We start from the raw sequence: 19,273 nt of genomic DNA on the forward strand, positions 1-19,273 counted from the left end.
CACCCCTCCCACCGCCCCAAGTACATTCCACTATGCAACCTTAATTGTGTACTCCTGTGATAACTATAATATCCTATCATATATCGCTTTTAAATTATTCTCTCCCTCATCTGTTCCTCCCTCACACCTCCATAAGCATTCAACCCAAACTTGTTCAATGGCATCTCCTATGCTGACCACACCCTGACGTCTTTCAAAGAGATCTGGAAGACACTTTCTTTTTCTAAGCCGTGCACATCCAAAAAGGCTGGAGGATTTAGGCAAGTGAGGCCCTCAAAAAAACAACTACAAAATGAGAGGCTCTTCGGGGGGGCTTTGGGTTCTGAGTGGCAGGAACATTCATGGTTGATCTACTCTTAAACAACTGCAAAATGGCACTTGAATTTGCTATGATTCCCCTCGCCCCAAGTTACTAAGAATTAGAAAAAAAAACCCCTCACTCCTCAGTCTCTAGCTTTATAATATCAAAACAACTCCTTAAAGGTAGAAATGTCATATCCATTCCATTTGACATTACACAGAGAAAACGAAATTCTTTTAACTGAACCCTATTTGTTTTTAGTTGGAATTCTTCTGCAAGTAGAACAACTCGAAAGTAACAGATCACCGGGCCATTTATTTAACAGCACAGCTGGGGCCTTTAAAAAGCAGAGAGCATGAGGTCTGAGAGTGGCTGACACTTGTTGAGATTCATTGGCACCTACTCACCACTTTGTTGTGGGCCATTAGCTGAAGGATGCTGGGTGTGACCCGGCTCCAGAACTCAAGTGCTGTCAGTATCGCAGTGAAGCTGAATTCATTTTGATTTTGGATATTTGTAGCTACCGCGCTTTGTTCACAATAGACAGTCCAGAGCTGAGCGAAGATGAATGCATGGAAGAGGGAACACATGTGCAGCACAGAGGTCTGAAAAGGAAGAAGACGGGGAGCCGTGACATCCCAGTGGTGGGGTGACGCTCCACAGAACAGCCAGACGCATCCAATTCAAGTGGTCTTGGGCTGGAAGCATTCCCCCCCTGTTACCAACTCACAATTCATCACCTTAGTGCAATCTGCTCTTAGCTTAGGCAGTGGGAGTGCGCTCCCAGGACAAGGCAGCTTTGCAAAGAGAAGGCATTTTAAACTGAAGAATAAATCTACCCAACCCCCTACCCGTTCAAGAAAGGAACATTCCCACTCCAAACCAGATTAGGAAGACTAAGTGTTCTACAATCTTGGGTTGTTTCCTTCCTTGTCTGGAAAGGGGCACATTCTTCAAAGAAGTTAGTTAGGAGTAAAACGAGTGAAGCGTATGAAAGCTCTGTCCAGCATCTGATAATCATAGCAGTATCAGAGTAATATTAAATAGTAATATTATACAGCAGCCTCAAAGTGATATTCTTACCAGTGTAAGCATGGATTGAGCACAAATGCGTCAGAGTCTACGCAAAGGGGCTTCACAGACCACTTTTCCTGATCCCCAAACTATGCCCTCTTTTATTTTACAGATAATAAAACAAAGCTCAGAGAACTAGCTTTTCTTATATCACACAGTTAGAAAGTTGAATAAATAGAATCAAACATAGATTTTGACTGAAATATTAGGGAACTGATTGTCTAATTCCTTTTTGTGAATAACCTTCGGGTCATGTGGATAGGTGTGCTGTTTTGTTTTGTTTTTGTTTTGGAGTTTTTCCCCCCATTCATTCATTGTTGCACTTTTCTCCCCTCCCAACCCTCCCCCCAGTACACTATCCTCTTAGAAAAGTAAAAGACAAATTCTTTCATTGTTTTACAAACCCTCCCCCAGGTCCACTCCACCATGTAGCCTTGGCTCTAGACTCTTGTCATGACAAAAATACCTAATCACCTATCCCTTTTAAACAGTTTTCTCCCTCATCTGTTTCAATGCAGTATATATTATTGAACCCATCTTTCTCATTCTCCCCCCAACGCCAAGGTCAGTCCTGTTTTACAACAGTGGCACCATGCAGTATTTGTCCTTTTGTGACTGAGATACTTCACTCAGCATAATGTCCTCCAGGATCACTCATTTTGAATAATATTGCCTGAGTTCCTTGTTTTTCAATGCAGCGTATTATTCCATTGTGTGAATATACCACAGCTTCTCTATCCATTCGTTTGTTGATGGGCACTGGGTTGTTTCCAGCTCCTTGCTATTGTGAAAAAAAGCCACAATAAACTGGGCGTGCATATATCTGCTTGGGTGGCAGTTATGGTCTCTTTGGGGTATATTCCCAGTAGTGGAATTGCTGGGTCAAATGGTATCTCTATTTGTAACTTTTTGAGAAAGCACCACACCACCTTCCACAGTGGTTGTACCTAGGTGTGCTGTTTTATCTCACAGTCAGCTCACCCTGAGCCCCAAACTCTCCTTTCATCTCTCAGAATTTGCCTAAACTTCTGCGAAGAAACCTTGGTGGTTCTTGGCTGGTTAGTGCTATTGTGTCTGGCCGGGTTTTTGCAGGCTCACGGCTGATACCTTCCCTGGGTTTACTTTATTCACCCAAGTACAAAGCCTGTGTCTATAATTTATAAAGATCCTTTATATAGGTAATCCCAACTTGTGTTTTAGCGAGGTCCCAACTGGGCTTCTTATTTTCGTTTTGTATCTTCATAGATCTCTAGAGATTTGAGTTGAAAAAATAGTGAATGCAAATGTTTTTCCTCCATTTCATATCACTTCCAACCCACTGCAGACATTTTCTCATTTTTCTAGCCTTTTCTCTCTATTACTTTAAGACAGAAATGCCCAGGAAGCTAACTCTTGCTTGTTTCCATAATTTATCTTCATAAAAGTAAATGGGGAAAACAATTTAGGAAGGAATCAAGGTAGTCTGGGAATTTAAACAACTTCAAATAAGGCATTAGCACAAAGTTGCTTTTCTAACATCCACAGGAGGGCAAATGATAAGATGCATTTTCTTCTCAGAAGAAACATAATTGACTGATAAGGGTTTCCATTAGCAATTTCAATGCATATGGTCTTAATCTTGCAGAAATCACTTACCTTTGATTGCTCTGGAAATCCAATCAGGATAACAATGAGATGGTCTGCAATATGGGAACCTGCATCCAGAGGAATGGGCAGGCAGGGAGAGGAGGCATTTGGACACACTGCATTATGAGTGAGAGAACCCAGAAGCAGCCAAGATAACAGACGGATGTGAGAGACACACTCGATGAATTCTTTAGGTCTATTAGAGAAGAAGAAAGTTGAAAAGATGATTTTGTGTTTTCCGTCTCATTGGGTGCTCAATCAATGCTTATTGAAGGAAGGGATTAAAAGAGTGATCTTATGGGCAATTACATTTTTAAAATATGCTAAGGCAACAGAGTGTCAACCAAACAAAGTATGTGGGTTTCTCCCCTCCTCATTTTAATTCTAAATGTTAGCTTTTTTAACAAATACCAGTCTTTGGGGGCACAAGATAAAATATTCTTTTTCATTCTTCCACAAATATGGCTATTTTTCTCATTAGCTTAGCCTTCTAAACTCCTTTATCTTTCCTCACATTAAGAAATTTTCGGACATCCACACTTTTTACTGCTGTTGGGTCCTGTAGAATCAGCTACAACTCATAGTGACTTTATGAACAACATACAGAAAACTTGCCGTCTCCCAGTAGACAGTCCCCCACCAGAAAAGATAAAGAGATGTAACATAGTACAGAACCACCTGCATTACTATTTAATAATATTCTCCAGCCCTTTTACCCCAACACCAAACCTTGCCTCCAAGCAGGAAAACCAGCCATCCAAAGACAAAGGCTCAAGTTTGATCTGAGTTGCCAGCTAAACTAACTCATGTTTGTTTCTTTGTTATTTAGTGTCATTTACATACAGGATCAGCAGATTGCACATTTCTGGAAATCTAATGATTCTACTTTTGCTCAGATTTTGTTCAAGCTATATTTTGAGATCCTGGAAGGCAGGGACCACGGATATGTTCAATTACATTTCTTTAACTAGTTGAAATTAAGCATTACAGTGTCAGTTCTAGATATAAAGTTTTTGTTAGCGATCATGGTGAGAGAGGCTTATGTGTCAAAGCAAGTTTCGTTTGTTGGTAGCATGTCATGAAGTACTTGTATTCAATCATGATGCCAGGTAACTGAGTAAGTATCTTCTTAGGCCCTGCTCAGATGCACATCTTTTCTTGTTTTACTGATAGTTAATCTTAGAAGAATAAAGGTCTTACCCTTGTTGCATTGCTGAAGGGGGATGATATAGCCAAGGCAGATACCGAATCACAGCTTTATTATCTCTGTGGTTGCCCCGTGAGATTTCCATGGCTGCAATCTGGGCCAGCCCAACTTTGAGATGTCCACCAAACGTATCTTCATGCAGAGGCTGGGAGCATGTCTTCATGTGGCTCTACAAAAACCAAATGACATACTGACACTTTGCACAATGCCTGGAGCCATTCCAGGTAACTCTTTTAAAATACTGGGTTACCACTTCCCCTCCTCCTTCTATCATTACTACCAAGTACAAAGTCCACTTACACTTCTTCATTTGTTTCTCATTATTTGTAAAATAAAGAAAAACAGACATACAAATAACTCTATTTAGCATGATAGTAAAGCCTAGAATGATCTACTATAGAACTCTGCACCTTAATTTCATCCCCCTGGCTAGTCATCCTCACTTTTCATGGCCTTTCCCATCTTTCCTTGTTCTCTCCCCAAAATACTACCTTTTGTCTCTTAAACCAATTAACTGTTTAAAAGTCACTTCTTCAGGGAATACTTCTGTGATCTCCCTGACTGGATCAGATCTTCTTGTCTGAGTCAGAATTATACTTTTGAATGCCTGAATTGTTCATTACCTTCTGTCTCTCTGGCTAGATCATAAATTGAGTTTGTATCTATTTACCTCAGGATTACATCCCTAATGCCTAGAAAAGTATCAGGCACATTGTAGGTGCTCAGCATGTATTTGTTGAATTTAGATGTACTTGTTTAATGTGACACAGTAAGAAAAACATTTAACTGAGAGTTTAAGAGACCCATATTCCAGATCTAAATCAACACTAAATAGTTTATGGTCTTGACAAGCCACTTGCCACTTAACCTTTTTTCCTGTTTCAAATATGCTAAATTATGGTTTGATTATGTCTGTAATTCTTAATTGTTTATCATGGGTCCCTTTCTAAAATTATCCATATTTTAAAAATGTATACAAAGCAACCTAAAGTTTATAGAAATCAATTGCTTTTTCTCTATGCATTAAACCCTCTCAAGTGGTTTACCTGAGCCAACAATTAGTAACAAGTATGTAATTAAATACTAAGAGTGCTTACTTAAAAATTACTTGGCTGACTGCATAGTGGCGTGGACTTGGGGGGAGGGATTGTATAACAATGAAATAATTTTTCTTTTACTTCTCAAAGAGAAGAATGAACTGGAGGGGAGGGGTAGGCAGGGAGAAAAGTGCAACAATGAATGAATGGAAATCCAAAATCCCTGTAAATTTTCATTAAAATTAATAATAATAATAACAACAAATTTTAAAAAGAAATTACTGGGCTTATTTATCATAAGAAGTTTTTCATTTAAATCTTGATTCTACCTTTTGCTTAGCATCTGAAAAGGCTATCACTAATCCCAAGAAACACATTGATTATCTGAGCAGAGTCTGAAAACTTAATTTAGTGGTGAAGTGACCATATTTGCAGCCGATGAACATCCTGGTTCATCAGATTCTCATTTAGCATTGTGGAATTATTATGTGTCAGACTGTAATTTGGCAGCATCTTGGGCCATGTTTGGATTCTCTTCTGTCTTCCTTCAGGCTCTCAGATCATTAATCTTTTAGCTCCCTAGTCAAATCATAGCAGGGAGGGTGACTTGCAACAGTAATTCATTCCATCCTGCAAAGTAATCAATGAGCTCCACAACTTCGCTTGAATTTTGTCCATAAACAAATTGGATTTGTTGGATAATCTTTAATTCTTTTCCTGAAGAATATATAGCTTTTTTTCCCCCTTGGAATATTCCCCCCCCTGGAATATTTTTTATAGCTTCTATGTAGATAAAAAACAAATGACTTATGACTGTATAATGTCGTGGTGGTGGTGGTGTTTTGTGCCATCAAGTCACGTAAGACTCATAGAAAACCCTGTGTACAACAGCCCTAAACCCTGCTCTATCCATTGCCGCAGTCAGTGAGTTAGTCCATCTCATCCAGGGTCTTCCTCTCTTGCACTGTTCCTCCACCCTTCCAAGCATGATGTCCCTCTCCACGGACACATGCCCAAAGTGTGTCACACAGACCTTCAAAATCCTTGCCTCCCAGAAGCAGTCTGTTTTCACTCTCTCTCTCGGACAAACCTGTTTTTCTCCTTGCTGCCTATGGTATATTCAATACTCTTCTCCAGCACCACAACTCAAAGGCATCTGTTCTTTTTCTGTCATCCTTAATCACTGTCTAGCTCTCTAATGCATAGCAAGGAATTGTGAAGACTATGACCTAAATTAGACATTCCTTAGTCTGTAGACTGACATCATTGTTCTTTAGTATTCTGGAGAGGTCCCTGACAGTACATTTTTGCAATGCAGTTCATCTTTTGATTTCCTGGGTGCTGGTACCAAGAGTGTTGATTGTGAAGCCAAGTAAGCTAAAGCTGTTAACAATCTTAATCTCTTCACCATTTATCATGATGCTGCCAATTGGCCCAGTGGTGACAATCTTTGTCTTCCTGTTGTTGAGCTTCAATCCATATTGGAGGCTGCAGTCCTTGATCTTCTGCAGCAAATGCCTCAGGTCCTCCTCAGTTTGAGCAGACAAGGTTGTGCCATCTACATAATGCAGGTTGCCAAAAAGCCTTCCTCCAATCCTGATGCCATATTTTTCCTCATAGAGCCCAGCCTCCCAGATGATCTGTTCTGCATATAGATTGAAAAGGTATGGAGATAGGATGGAGGCCCATGCAGTGTTTCCTTGCTCTATTCTGACAACTGCCTCCTGGTCCTAGTATAGGTGTCACAAAAACACAATCAACATGATGTCATGTTCTGGGATTCCCATTCTTCTCAGAGTCAGCCACAGTGTGTTGTGATTCACACAGTTGAATGCCTTTGCATAGTCAATGAAACACAGGTAGACATTCCTTGGGTACTCTCTACTTTTAGCTAAGATCCATCTAACATTGGCTATAGTACCACAGCCTCTCCTAAACCCAGCCTGCATATCTGGAAGTTGATATACTGTTCTAGTAATTTTAAAATAATTTTTAGCAGGATCTTGCTTGCATGTGATTTTTTTTAAAAAAACTGTTAAGTAGATTTTATTTTTGCAGCAAAGACAATGCAAGTGCCAACCTTTGCGTTCTCAGCATCATGGATACTCTTGTCCGGAGGCAGGCTGAAGCATTCTCAGGCACTCTGAATTTTGAGAGGTCCAGGTTCAGATCTAAGAAGGTGTACACAGTGTGGTCATGGTGTTGGAGATTCTCGTAAGTGGTATTGTCAAACAGCTCAACAGATGTGGCATCCTGCATTTTTGGTGGACTTTGCTTCTTAGGATTTGGTGACACCCTCTTTTCACTCTTTCCTTATTTTGAAGAGAGAGACACTGAAAAATATGGAATGCTTTACGAATTTGCATGCTGTCTTTGCACAGGGGCCATGCTAATCTTCTCTGTAGCGTTCCAATTTCTAGTATATGTGATGCCAGAGTGAGCACACGTGTGTGATATTGATGATGCTGGTTTTGCTGTGTGTTGTAGAGTTGGAACCAACCCAGAGCTGACCCTCCAGTGGGTTTTCAGAGGCAGTTCAGAGGCAGATTACTCATCCTTTTCCCACGGTTGTTGTTCAATAATTTCCACACTCTGTTGGATCACCTTTTTGGATAACATGTTATCATTTATTAAAATCTCTTCATGCAAATTAATATCTACTCCTTACTTATGGACATGGTTCGGTTCTAAAGATCAGGTCATATGCAAAAAGTGGAGGATAACTACAGCATACCAAAACTGATAGATTACAGCATTCTAATGACATTCGGATTACACTATTAGTGGTTGGGTTCCCAACCCATTGAGAATCATGGCTCAGTTATGCAGACACACAATCTTAACAACTACAGTCAGAAATACTCTCATCTCAAACCTCAACATTCACCACAGCCAGGCATACACTGTTAATGTGCAAGAAAATCTGAAAATAACTTTTTTACTACTATAATTAAAATGAAAATATAGCTATAGATATATAGAAATAGTTTGCCTCTGGAAACACTATGAACCTCGAGAATGGACGAAAGTTACACAAGTGTCCAGGTCTTTCATTCATATCGTAGCCTACGGCTCGATGGCACTTAACAACAACAACAATTAGATGAAAATGCTGGACAATGAGAAAGTTTATAAATCAGGAGTAGGTGTATTTCACGTCAAATCTAAAATTCAGGCAAGGGAGATGTGACTACATTTATTTCCAAACTGAGGACATTTAATCTCTAGGCAGTTAAATAATACTCTGTGGTGTGCAGAAAGGAGATGGCTTGAAATCATTAGTGGTTTTTTTTTTAATTGCAGCCTTTCCACGCCCACTTACTAGGAGAGTGACCTTATGCAACTTGACTTTCATGTCTGTTTCTGCACTTGTAAAATGGGAATAACACCTTCACCAGGGAGTCATGTGGACTGGATAATTCACAAAAGGAAAAGTAAACACGTGTTGTTGTTCCCGCTAGGTGTCTTCGAGTGGAGTGTGACCCATGAATAACAGATCTGAATGCCGTCCTGTCCTGTGCCATGCTCACACTTCCTGGCACCCTGGAGCCCACTGTGACAGTCACCTTGGTTGATGTCAAATACCTTCCTCCTTTCTCCTCTCCCTCTTCACAGACATCCCAGCCATGGACTCATTCTGTAAGACCACAGCTGTCTCAAGAGTAACAACAAATCTCCCTGTCAAATATTTAACTCTCCAGGAGTGCTTCTGTGTGTTGTAAACCCAAGAGCCGGGTGAATGTAGGCATCTCTTACCTTCAGCTTGGTCAGCGTGTGCATGTCAGCCATGAAATCCAACACTTCGTTGATGTATTGCCGCATACACTCCATCGCGGCCGTCCCGCACTGCAACACAAGGACACGCTGGGTCTCAGTCTGAGGGCTGCCTTTGCTCCCACCCGCACGCCCGTGACTGTCCCACTCTGATTTCATGCTATCTGCTAACGAGTTGTCGCCTTCTCTGGTTTCTGACTCACTCCATTACCCTCGGTGTCATCTGTGACCGTGTCTGCCTAAATGGGCTGATTTGGACAATATTCTCAAGTTTGTAGAGGAGCGCAATGAAACAAAGAGAAGAGGGAATTAAAAAAAAATTTTTTTTTTCAACTCAAGAATTTAATGAATACCTGTTTGAAAACTGGTTTTCAAACACAAAGGTAAGCCTACACCAAGGCCATTAATATCAGTCTATGGCTTCAATCATCTCTAAACTAACAGGAACACTTTGTCTGACCAGGAAGCTTTAGAGGCACGTAGAATATATGCCACAATAGGAAAGATAAATTGGCCTCCTTTTTCTAGCAATAATAAGAATTAAGTATATAAACATCATGTGTGCACTAAGAATAAAAAAGAACTGGCATACTCAAGTAATTTACAACTTTACTTCCAATGCAGGTGATGTAAGTATATTAGTAAGTTAATAAATTATTAATAAATATTCTATATTATTTGCTGAGAGAGAATAAAAAGAGGGTGGGGTGAGGAAGGGAGCAAAAGGGAAGTTTTTTAAAAAAGGAGTAAGTACGAAAGAGAGAGAGAGATAGGGAGAGAGAGAGAGGGAGGGAAAGGGAGAGAGCGAGACAGAGCGAGCATGCCTGGGTTTTAGGTTATTAAGCGGCATAAACTGGCTCTCTCATGGCGATGCGGTGAATTGAGGATTATAATAAAGAAAAGGAGAAGAGCGGAGCAGGCGGACTGCTACATCAAAGCTGTATTGCAGGAACCCACGTATCAGCCTGGGTATAAAGGGGATCAAAAGCAGGCAGGCTTTGAAGCCACATGAATACTATGCTAAAGGCTTTTCTCAGATTTATTTAGGAAAATCTGGAACATTATATACTTAACTAGCTCACCCAGTGGCTCTCATTTTCCCATATTCATGTAAATCTGCTCAGCATTGAACTCCCTCACCTTCTATCTCTTCTAGAATGTTATGCCTGTCAGTTCCCCTGACAGGATAACAAACAGCAAAATAAGGTCATTGGCAGCTCTGTCAAGCGTGTTTTCCAAGCATTCCGTGTGTTCTAAGTTTTTCTTCTTTTAATTTAAATCAAGGGAAGGAATTATAAAAGGTTATTGTGTCTCTGCTTTTGGAATATTAATCCTTCAGTGCAGGAGAGGATTTCCCCCCGACTTATTCCACTTTCCCTGACCTTTCACATGTCATGCAAATAAGGGCACCGATTCTGCTCTTGAATTTCTTGAAAGGGATTTGTTTCTTTCATAGGAAATATTTATACCGTTCTTCAACTAGGCAAATGTCACAGAAAATAATTACAGGGAGCATTATTCAATATTTGTCTTTTAAGTTTGAATTTCAAAGTCTGAGAGCAAAGAATTGACTATTACCGGGGATTTTTGTTCAAGAGATAGCAACCACATCTCCCAAAGGCCTTAAAATGCACTTTATAGTCAGATAATCTTAGGAAGCTACCTACATTTTTAAAACAAAGAATGATAATTCCCTATCTCCTTTCCGGTTTTGGGGTTGGGTTTTGTGTTTGGTTTTTTTTTTTTCCTTTGTTAAAGTAGGTATGTCTAACCTCAGCTGTGTTTCTAAACAAACAAAACAAATAAGGGAGTCAAGTTCCATCTGTTCAGAAAAGCCTCTTATAGAAAAACTGATAAAAGACAAGAGAGCACGCAGTCCAACCTCCAATAAACGGTAAAGGAGTTGGTGTGGATCCGATGCCATTCTTCCTCAAAACTTACACCTTCTTTTAAAATTGTATTTTTTTAATTTAGAAAATAGAAACACAGGTTCCATGAGGAATATATGGAAAATACAATATAATAAAAAGAAACCCCAGTTCCAATCACCAGCCCTGAGAAGGTGCGGCCAGAGTGCCCCTTGGAGGCAAGGGAGCAAAGCTTTGTCTCACACACTTAAGGCATATTGCTAAGAGAGGCTATTCCATGGAGTGGGACAGGATGCTTGGAAAGGTGGAGGTCAGTGAAGGAGAGGAAGACCCTCAACAAAGTGGTCTGACACAGTGGCTGCATCCCCGGGCTCCAGTGTGTCAGAGTGTGAGGATGGGATGGGACAGAACAGGGCTCAGATTTGCTGTTCACATAGTCGCCAGGAGACGTACTCGACGGCACCTAACAACAGCAACCACGCCTGAGAAAAATCATTGTTCATAATCCCAAGTCTTTTAATGCAAATAAAACACGCATCATTTTATAATTTGATATGTTCCTCTAAATCTAAATCTATGTACAACAGTCTTGGCACCAGCAGCCAGGAAATTAAAAGGCGCATTGCAATGGGAAAGTCTGCTGTTAGGGACCTCTCCAAAGTGCTGAAGAGCAATGGTGTCTCTTTGGAGACTAAGGTGCATCTGATACAGGCCATGGTCTTCGCAATCACCTATAATTATGCATCAGAGAGTTGGACAATGACCAAGGAGGATAGAAGGAGAATTGAAGCCTTTGAGCTGTGGTGCTGGAGAAGAGTATTGAGAATACCATGGACTGCTAGGAAAACAAACGGATTTGTCCTGGAAAGGGTTAAACCGGGTGGCTCCTTGGAGGCAAGGATTCTGAGGCTCCATCTAACATACTTTGGACATGTTGTAAGGAGAGACCAGTCCTTGGAGAGGGACATCATGCTTGGGAGGGTGGAGGGACAGCACAGGAGAGGAAGGCCCTCTATGAGGTAGATTGATTCAGTGACTGGGATAATTGGGATGGGAGTGTCAGAGACAGTGCTATTGGCACAGGACAGAGCGGAGTTTAGGGCCATTGTACATAGGGTCGCTATGAGACGCAGGCGACTCAACGGCACATAACAACAACAACAACAATGTTGCTCTAATTTTTAATAATTAAATCCATCACGAGCATTATCCAATGAATTGAATATTCCTTGAAAACTCAGTGAAGTTACCACGCTTCTTATGGATGTACTTTATTTTAATATCAGCTTAACATAAAAATGTTTTCTTTCTATATTTTTGTTATTTTAAATGATGCTTGATAAATATATCTGTGTATCAATCTTCAGGTGCAGAGTTAGTTACTTTCTCAAACTAGAAATGTTGTTGTTAAGTGCCATCGAGTTGTAGGCAACTCATAACGACCCTGTGAACAAAAGTCCTCGACACTCGTGTGACTTTCACCCTTTCTCCACGTTCATAGTTTCTGGAGGCAAGCTATTTATGCAAGTGGATGCTACTCCTGCTTCCAAGCTTGTTTTAATTGGGTAGCTCTACCAAACACTGTCCACCACGGGTAACCATTATTGCGTTTGACACATTAGTGTCACAGTGTTCAGCTTCACAGCAACCAAAGTTACTAAACCAGATATAGTTCTTTTTTCATTACTAGAAGTAGATTGTCAAACTTCCCTTCAGAAAGTCAGTACCACTGTGTCTCGCTCATCACCCCGTTAGCAGGAAGCTGTATCTTTAAAAGTTCTATGCTGGTTCACTAGTAGATTTTACTTTCTACCTTTTTAAATTTCACGTTCTTATATATTTTATTTTTTTACATTTTTGTATTTTGACTTATATTTCGTTACTTGCCAGTGAGGTTAAAAGATTTATTAGTTATTGGAAGAGAATATGCTTATGTTTCTGTTATCTGTGGAAGAAAGAAGGGTGGCGTGTGTCTCGTTGTTTGAAAGAAACCTTCTCTATATTAGAGAAACTCTTTTTGATCTATCACATATGTGAACTTGGTGGCAAGGAGCTGTGCTGCCAATCCCGAGGCATACAGTTCAAATCTACCAGCTGCTCCACAGGAGAAAGATGGGCCATGTCCTCCGGTATGATCAAACGGCCTCTGAAAACCGGCTGAAGGGTCAGGTATGAGTTGATGCTGACTCGACAGTACATAACAACATCATCACTTAGATAATAAATATTTTACAGAATTAAACGATAAAGGAATCAGTGTGCATACAGCAAAGACTGGTTGACTAATGCTGAACACTGATCTTCTTTTCCCCTCAGGCCACATTTCCCAGGCTCCTTTGCTGTTGGCTGTAGTCAAATGACCAAGTGGAATCTGAGTGGAAGGTTAGGCCCCACTTTTAAATCTGGCTCGCAGAAAAGTTCCGTGGAGCATGTTCTTGTGTAGTTTCTTAGCCACCCAGGGCTTTGAAAAACTTTGTTGCTGTTGGTCAATTCCAGATCAAGGCCACCTCATGACAATAGCTGCTTTTGTCAGAGGTGGACAGCCAGGCACCTCTGGGTGGATTCCAACTGACAACCTTGTGGTTATCTGGTAAATGAGTCACTATTAGCACTGCCAAGAACTCCCCCTTGCTCCCAGGCAAAGCATTTTGTGACAAGAATGCACTACTGAGGGTTCACGTGGAATCCACGTTGGTCAAGGTACCCACTCAAATGTCATGGGTGCAAACAACACGTTTCTCTCTCTGTGAAAGAACAGAGTATTGTCACTTCAGCTCATTGTATTCTGCATTGTCTTAGCTCCTATCAAGAAGTCCATTCTCAGAAATCTGAGCAAAACCTTTAGTACAGTGATATTCATCAGGTAGTAATCTTAAGGGCAGGACACACAACATAACTAAGGGAGCTCTGGTGGCCTCGATGGTAAGGAGTTACACTGCCAACCCAAAGGTAGGCAGTTCAAATCCCCAGTTCTATGGGAGAAATAGGAGCTACCCTCATATTTACAGCCTGTGAAAACTCGCTGGAGGATCAGTTATGAATTGGTTCTGACTAGACAGCAGTGAGTGAGTGAGTGAATGTTTACTCTGCCACTAAGTTGGAACCCACTCATCTGATCTTCCAGAGAGGTTTTAGAGGCTATAATTTAAATGAGAAACGAGGGCCCATCTTTCTCCGGCAGAGATGCCGTGGATTTGGACCTGCAGAGAGGTCTCTGGGTCAGCAATGCAACTCCCTACCGACCAGGCCATGCCGCTAACATAAAGGCAGAAGCTTTCTGGCGGTTCACCTCCCCCAGCTGCTCCGAGGAGAAGGTGGACAGCGGTGGGGAAGCCCGCTGCAGGGCCAGCTACGAGTCAGCTGCACCTCAACGGCAAGAGGTGGACGGTTACTGAGCATTTATGAAACGTCTGGCACTACCCTCACGCGCTGTGTATGAATCACCTCATCTATTCCTCAGTCTAGATACTAACATCAAACCCAAACTGTGCTGACGTCAGTCAAGTTCAACCCACAGTGATCATCCAGGGCAGGGCAGAACTACTTCCCACGCGTCTAAGGCTGTAGTCTTTTCCCAGGAATACTGCCACATCTTCCTTCTGCGGAGCAGCTGATGGGTACAAACCACTGACCTTTGTTTAATTATTATTAAAGGAGGTAAGTTACATAAATCATTCGGCACAGAACCTGGCATGGAAGGAACACTCCAGAAACGTTTGTGCCAATCATTCTAGTGGGGCAGATATTATCTCTTCAAATCCCATGGAGATCATGACCAAAAGGGAAGTTACTGGTTACAAGAAATCCCTACGGACCACCGCCTTTTTTATTAATAGTCAGGTATTAACCACCGTGGTTAAGTGGTTGGACAGTGGACAAACATAGTGGACAGTGTTGGGTGACGCTCCCTGGTTGAAACAGGCTTGGAAGCAGGAGTGGCATCCACTTCCATAATAGCTTGCTTCTGGAAACCCTATGACTCTGGAGAAAGGATGAAAGTCACACAAGTGTTGAGGACTTTCGTTCATAGGGTCTCTATGAGTCACCTACGACTCGACAGCACTTAACAACAACAACATTAACCACCGTGCCGCTCAAGCTCTGACCTGTTGTTATCATGTCATTTCATAAGGGAGCTCTGGTGGCCTGCTGGTAAGAAGACGCCCTGTAAACCCTAAAGGCACGTGGTTTGAATCCACCAGCTGCTCCGTGGGAGAAGGATGAGCAATTTCCTCCCACACAGTTTACTGCCTCTGAAAACCTGCTGGAGGGTTCCCGTTCAATGGCACGCAACACCGACACCAACAAAGCAATATATAGTCAATCCTAACTCTTAGCGACTCTGCACAACATAGCAGAACTGGCCCACAGCACGGAGTTCCCTAGACTGTGCTCTTCACAGGAGCACGTCATCAAGTCTTGTCTTCCATGGAGCTGCTCAGCGGTTCGAACTGCCAACCTGTAAGGTCCTATGAGTCAGAATACATTCAATGGCAGGGGACTTGTCAGGTTTGCATAAGCTACATGCATGGCTACAGGGAGCGCTAGTGGCCCCATGGATAGGGAGTCGCATCTCAACCCAAAGAAGGAGGTTTCAATCCACCAGCTGCTCTGCGGGAGGGAGATGTGGAATCTCCTCCCCTGTGATTTACAGCCTCTGAAAACCCACTGTGAGTCAGTCCAACTCAACAGCAATAAACCACAACACACACGTTGGAAAGTGTAGAAGTGTTCAATAACATTAGGATAAGCAAATTAGAATACTCATTCAATAGAGCAAAGCCCTTTTCAAAACAATTGTTGTTGTTGTTGTTACGTGCCATGGAGTCAGAACCTATTCATAGCTGCCGCTATGGGTTTTAGAAGCAGTGAATCACCCAGGAGTTGACTGCCCATCTGGCTCCTGTGGAGGAGCTGGTGGGATTGAACCATGAACCTTTGGGCTGGCAGGGTAGCTTCTTACCACTGGACCACCAGAACTCCTTTCAAAACAATAGTTGTGTATTTTTTATGGAAATATTTCTCTATTGATTTTTTTTAAAAGCTTTACTAAACAACCAAAAAAGAGGAGCTTTTTCAATTAACAATTATTATTTATAAAATTTCTGTTACCATAAATTTACTATCAAAAATGAGGACAACTTATCTTTCTTCATCATATATGAGAGTCTTAGTATAGTATACCAAATAGCTCACTAGTTGATGAGGAAAGAATGTTTTTTAACTCTACAAAGAAAATATTATAAAGGAAAGCAAGGTATTATTTATTTTCTTCTGGACATCATTAAATCAAATTGGTATATTAGAGCCAAAGCACCTCATCACTGCCGAGTCAGAACCAATTCCTGTGGACGCTCCAGTGGGTCTTCAGAGGCCTTAAGTCACATGGAGGAGACCACTCATCTGCCGCCTACGGAGGCACTGGTGAATTTGAACCAGCAGACACATGGCCTCTGGGTTAGCACCACACCTCTCTATGGACTAAGCCACCAGGCCTCCCTTCTCTGTCTCTAGGAAGTCTTTTACTCTTAACTGGCTGCTTCAATTTGACTCACGTCCCCTGGAATGAAACATTTCCAGTAGCAGTGATGAAGTTCCATTTTTAAACAAGAATCTAGTGTGTTTTCAATTTTACAATGTTTGTTCTAAGACTCAAGGTTACTACGATGCCATGTACACGAAGACTCTAGATTAGGCAAATGTTTAAAGACCAAAGTTTACTAGTTGTTACCTGGGAGGGTTGGGGAATTCACAGTTGAGGGATGTTGGAAAAAAATGAAAACAATTCTGTCCTTGCTAAATGAGGCCATGGGAGAAGGGTCAGGTGCGTGCGTTAGCTCAGGCAGGACTTACTCCAGGCACAGAGGCAATCATCTGCTTGCTCAGGATGGTGGACTCGGAGAGCTTGGTTCCAGCATCTGCACAAATGAACTAATAAGAGACAGAAAGAAGAAATACGTTGAAGAGCTTTGAGCCAGTTCCATTCAATCACCCCTGTGTTAACTTGGTTTAAATTAATCTGTGACACTCTGTCCTGACTACGTCAGACGTGCTAATCATGGTAGTTGGATTCTATTAGAATTTCAGACTCATGAACTGAGAGAAGTACACACGTGTCCCCTCACCCTGACAGCTGAGGGGCACCGAGACAGTCCACCCGGTCAAGGAAGAAAGAAAAGATGTCAGCGTTGTCAGGCTGATTTCAAAGTCATTCTGTGTAATCTATTCCTCTGCTTGACAGCAACATTGAGGCCACGTTCAGGTCTTTTCATCATTTCTATCATATCACACATTCAAAATAAAACGAGGGAGTTAAGTCAGAGCTGAGTATCCTGCCTCGTCTCCTCCGGGACTCCTTGACATCAGGTCTCTGCCGTCCGTGGAGTCTTCTTGTCCTCCTCCTTCCAGCCCACACCCTGTCCCAGCCCTGTGCCTCCTATTAGGCTTCCTTACCAGGCAAGGCTATCCAGCTCCTTCAAACCTTTTCACGGTTGCTTCCGAGCTAAAGACTTTTTCCATTCTGTAAGATGAAGGCCCCGAAGCCACTTCCTCAGGCCCTGACCTCTGCCCTACGTCCCACAGGAGCTGGCCCATTCTTCCATGATGGCCAACATCCATGAGTTGGGGTGACCTGCTGCAGGCTCCCAGGAGTGCAGATATGCTGCATCTCACACTAGGGACTGCCTATGCTTTCTGGGGGCACAAACAGTGCTTGTGGAAAAAAAAATAAAGTTAATCAATCAGTTGTGATTTGAAAGAATAAGGATGCTTCTTCTGAGTTATGAGTTAATATACTTAATTACATATTTGGACAGATATTTCCTACTCAATGCAACATCCAGGCAGGGCAAGATTACCCAATAAGTAAGGTAACCCCAGTTTATTTGTGTTGACCAATCTGTAGTGAAGAGCACCATTTTCCCACTATTTTGTTAATTACTAATTGTTTTCTCTCTCTCTCTCTCTCTCATCAAGTCTGAACCAGCTCATAGATGACATGCCAGTGCTTTTTCTGAGGCTGTAACTCACACAAGAGGACACTTCCCATCTTTCTCCTGCAGAGCAGCTAGCTAGTGGATCGGAACTATCTACTTTTGGATCGGCAGACCATCTTCTTAGCCACTTGGCCACTGGAGCCACTTACTACGAATTTGCAAGCAAATAACTTCAGATGGGTTCCACATCATCTTGAAAAAACCATTCACTACATATTCTTACATAACATATTAGTACAGACAAAGTAAGCATTACGATGGAATGTGCAGACAGCTGGAATTGGAGAATAAAAAGGGAAGAATTTACTCTGCATTTCTCAAGCTGAGAGAATTGAAAACCAAATTTAAGCCTCAAGCTGCAATATTGAAAGATCTTTTGAGAAATATATTGAATGACCTAGAAAGCATCAAAAGAAGATGAAAGGGAATACATAGAATCAGTGCACCAGAAAGAACTGGCTGACACTGAAAAATTTCAAAAAGTTCTCTATAAGCAAGAGTCAATGGTAATGAAGGAGGAAGTGAAAGCTGCATTGATGTCATTGGGAAAAAAATAAGGCCCTAGGAATCAATGGAATATCAATTGACTTGTTTCAATAAACAGATGCAGCCTTGGATGTGTTCACCAGTCTATGCCAGGAAATTCTGGGAGACAGTTATCTGGCCAATGGATTGGAGGAGGTCTATATTTGTTCCCATTCCCAAGAAAGGTGATCCAACAGAATATGAAAACTACTGAATAACATCATTAATATTACATGCAAGCAAAGCACTGCTGAAGATCATTCAAAAACATCTAGAACAGTACAAAGATAGGGAACTGCCAAAAGTTCAAGCAGGACTTAGAAGAGGATGTGGCACAAGCGATATCATTGCTGATGTCAGATGGATGCTGGCTGAAAGTAAAGAATACCAGAAGAATGTCCATTTATGTTTTAATGACTATGCAAAGATTGACTGTGAGGATCCTAACAAGTTATGGCTAATAATGAGAAGAATGAGACTCCTAGAACACATAACTGTGTTCACGTGAAAACTACAGCTAGATCAGGAGGCTGTTGTGCAAACAGAGTAAGATTACATCATTTAAACACTACTGTTGTTGTTATGTGCCACTGAGTCACCTGCTACCCATAGCGACCCTATGTACAATAGCCCTAAACCCTGCTCTATCTCTTGCCAATCTTATTGTCTCTCATACACCCATCCTGATTACCCCAGTCACTGAAGCAGTCCATCTCATAGAGGGCCTTCCTCTCCCGCACTATACTTCCACCCTCCTAAGCATGACGTCCCTCTCCAAAGACTAGTCCCTCCTTGCAACATGTCTGAAGTATGTCAGACGAAGCTTCAGAATCCTTGCCTCCAAGGAGCAGCCTGGTTTAACCTTC

General features: G+C 41.7%; 1 protein-coding gene across 1 annotated transcript in view; it reads right to left on the bottom strand.

Moving 5' to 3' along the window:
- The window catches only part of UNC79 (unc-79 homolog (C. elegans)), a 291,864-nt gene that overhangs the window by 15,552 nt on the left and 257,039 nt on the right, over positions 1 to 19,273 (bottom strand). The window contains exons 42-46 of the mRNA XM_006879101.1: positions 16,741 to 16,818; positions 9,002 to 9,091; positions 4,202 to 4,377; positions 3,011 to 3,197; positions 709 to 906 (exon numbers count right to left, since the gene is read on the bottom strand). Of these exons, the coding sequence (XP_006879163.1) occupies positions 709 to 906; positions 3,011 to 3,197; positions 4,202 to 4,377; positions 9,002 to 9,091; positions 16,741 to 16,818 (729 nt within the window). The remainder of the gene's footprint in view (positions 1 to 708; positions 907 to 3,010; positions 3,198 to 4,201; positions 4,378 to 9,001; positions 9,092 to 16,740; positions 16,819 to 19,273) is intronic.

Source organism: Elephantulus edwardii, unplaced genomic scaffold (genome assembly GCF_000299155.1).
Source record: "Elephantulus edwardii isolate Elephantulus edwardi_28Jun2011 unplaced genomic scaffold, EleEdw1.0 scaffold00002, whole genome shotgun sequence".
Lineage (NCBI taxonomy): Eukaryota > Metazoa > Chordata > Mammalia > Macroscelidea > Macroscelididae > Elephantulus > Elephantulus edwardii.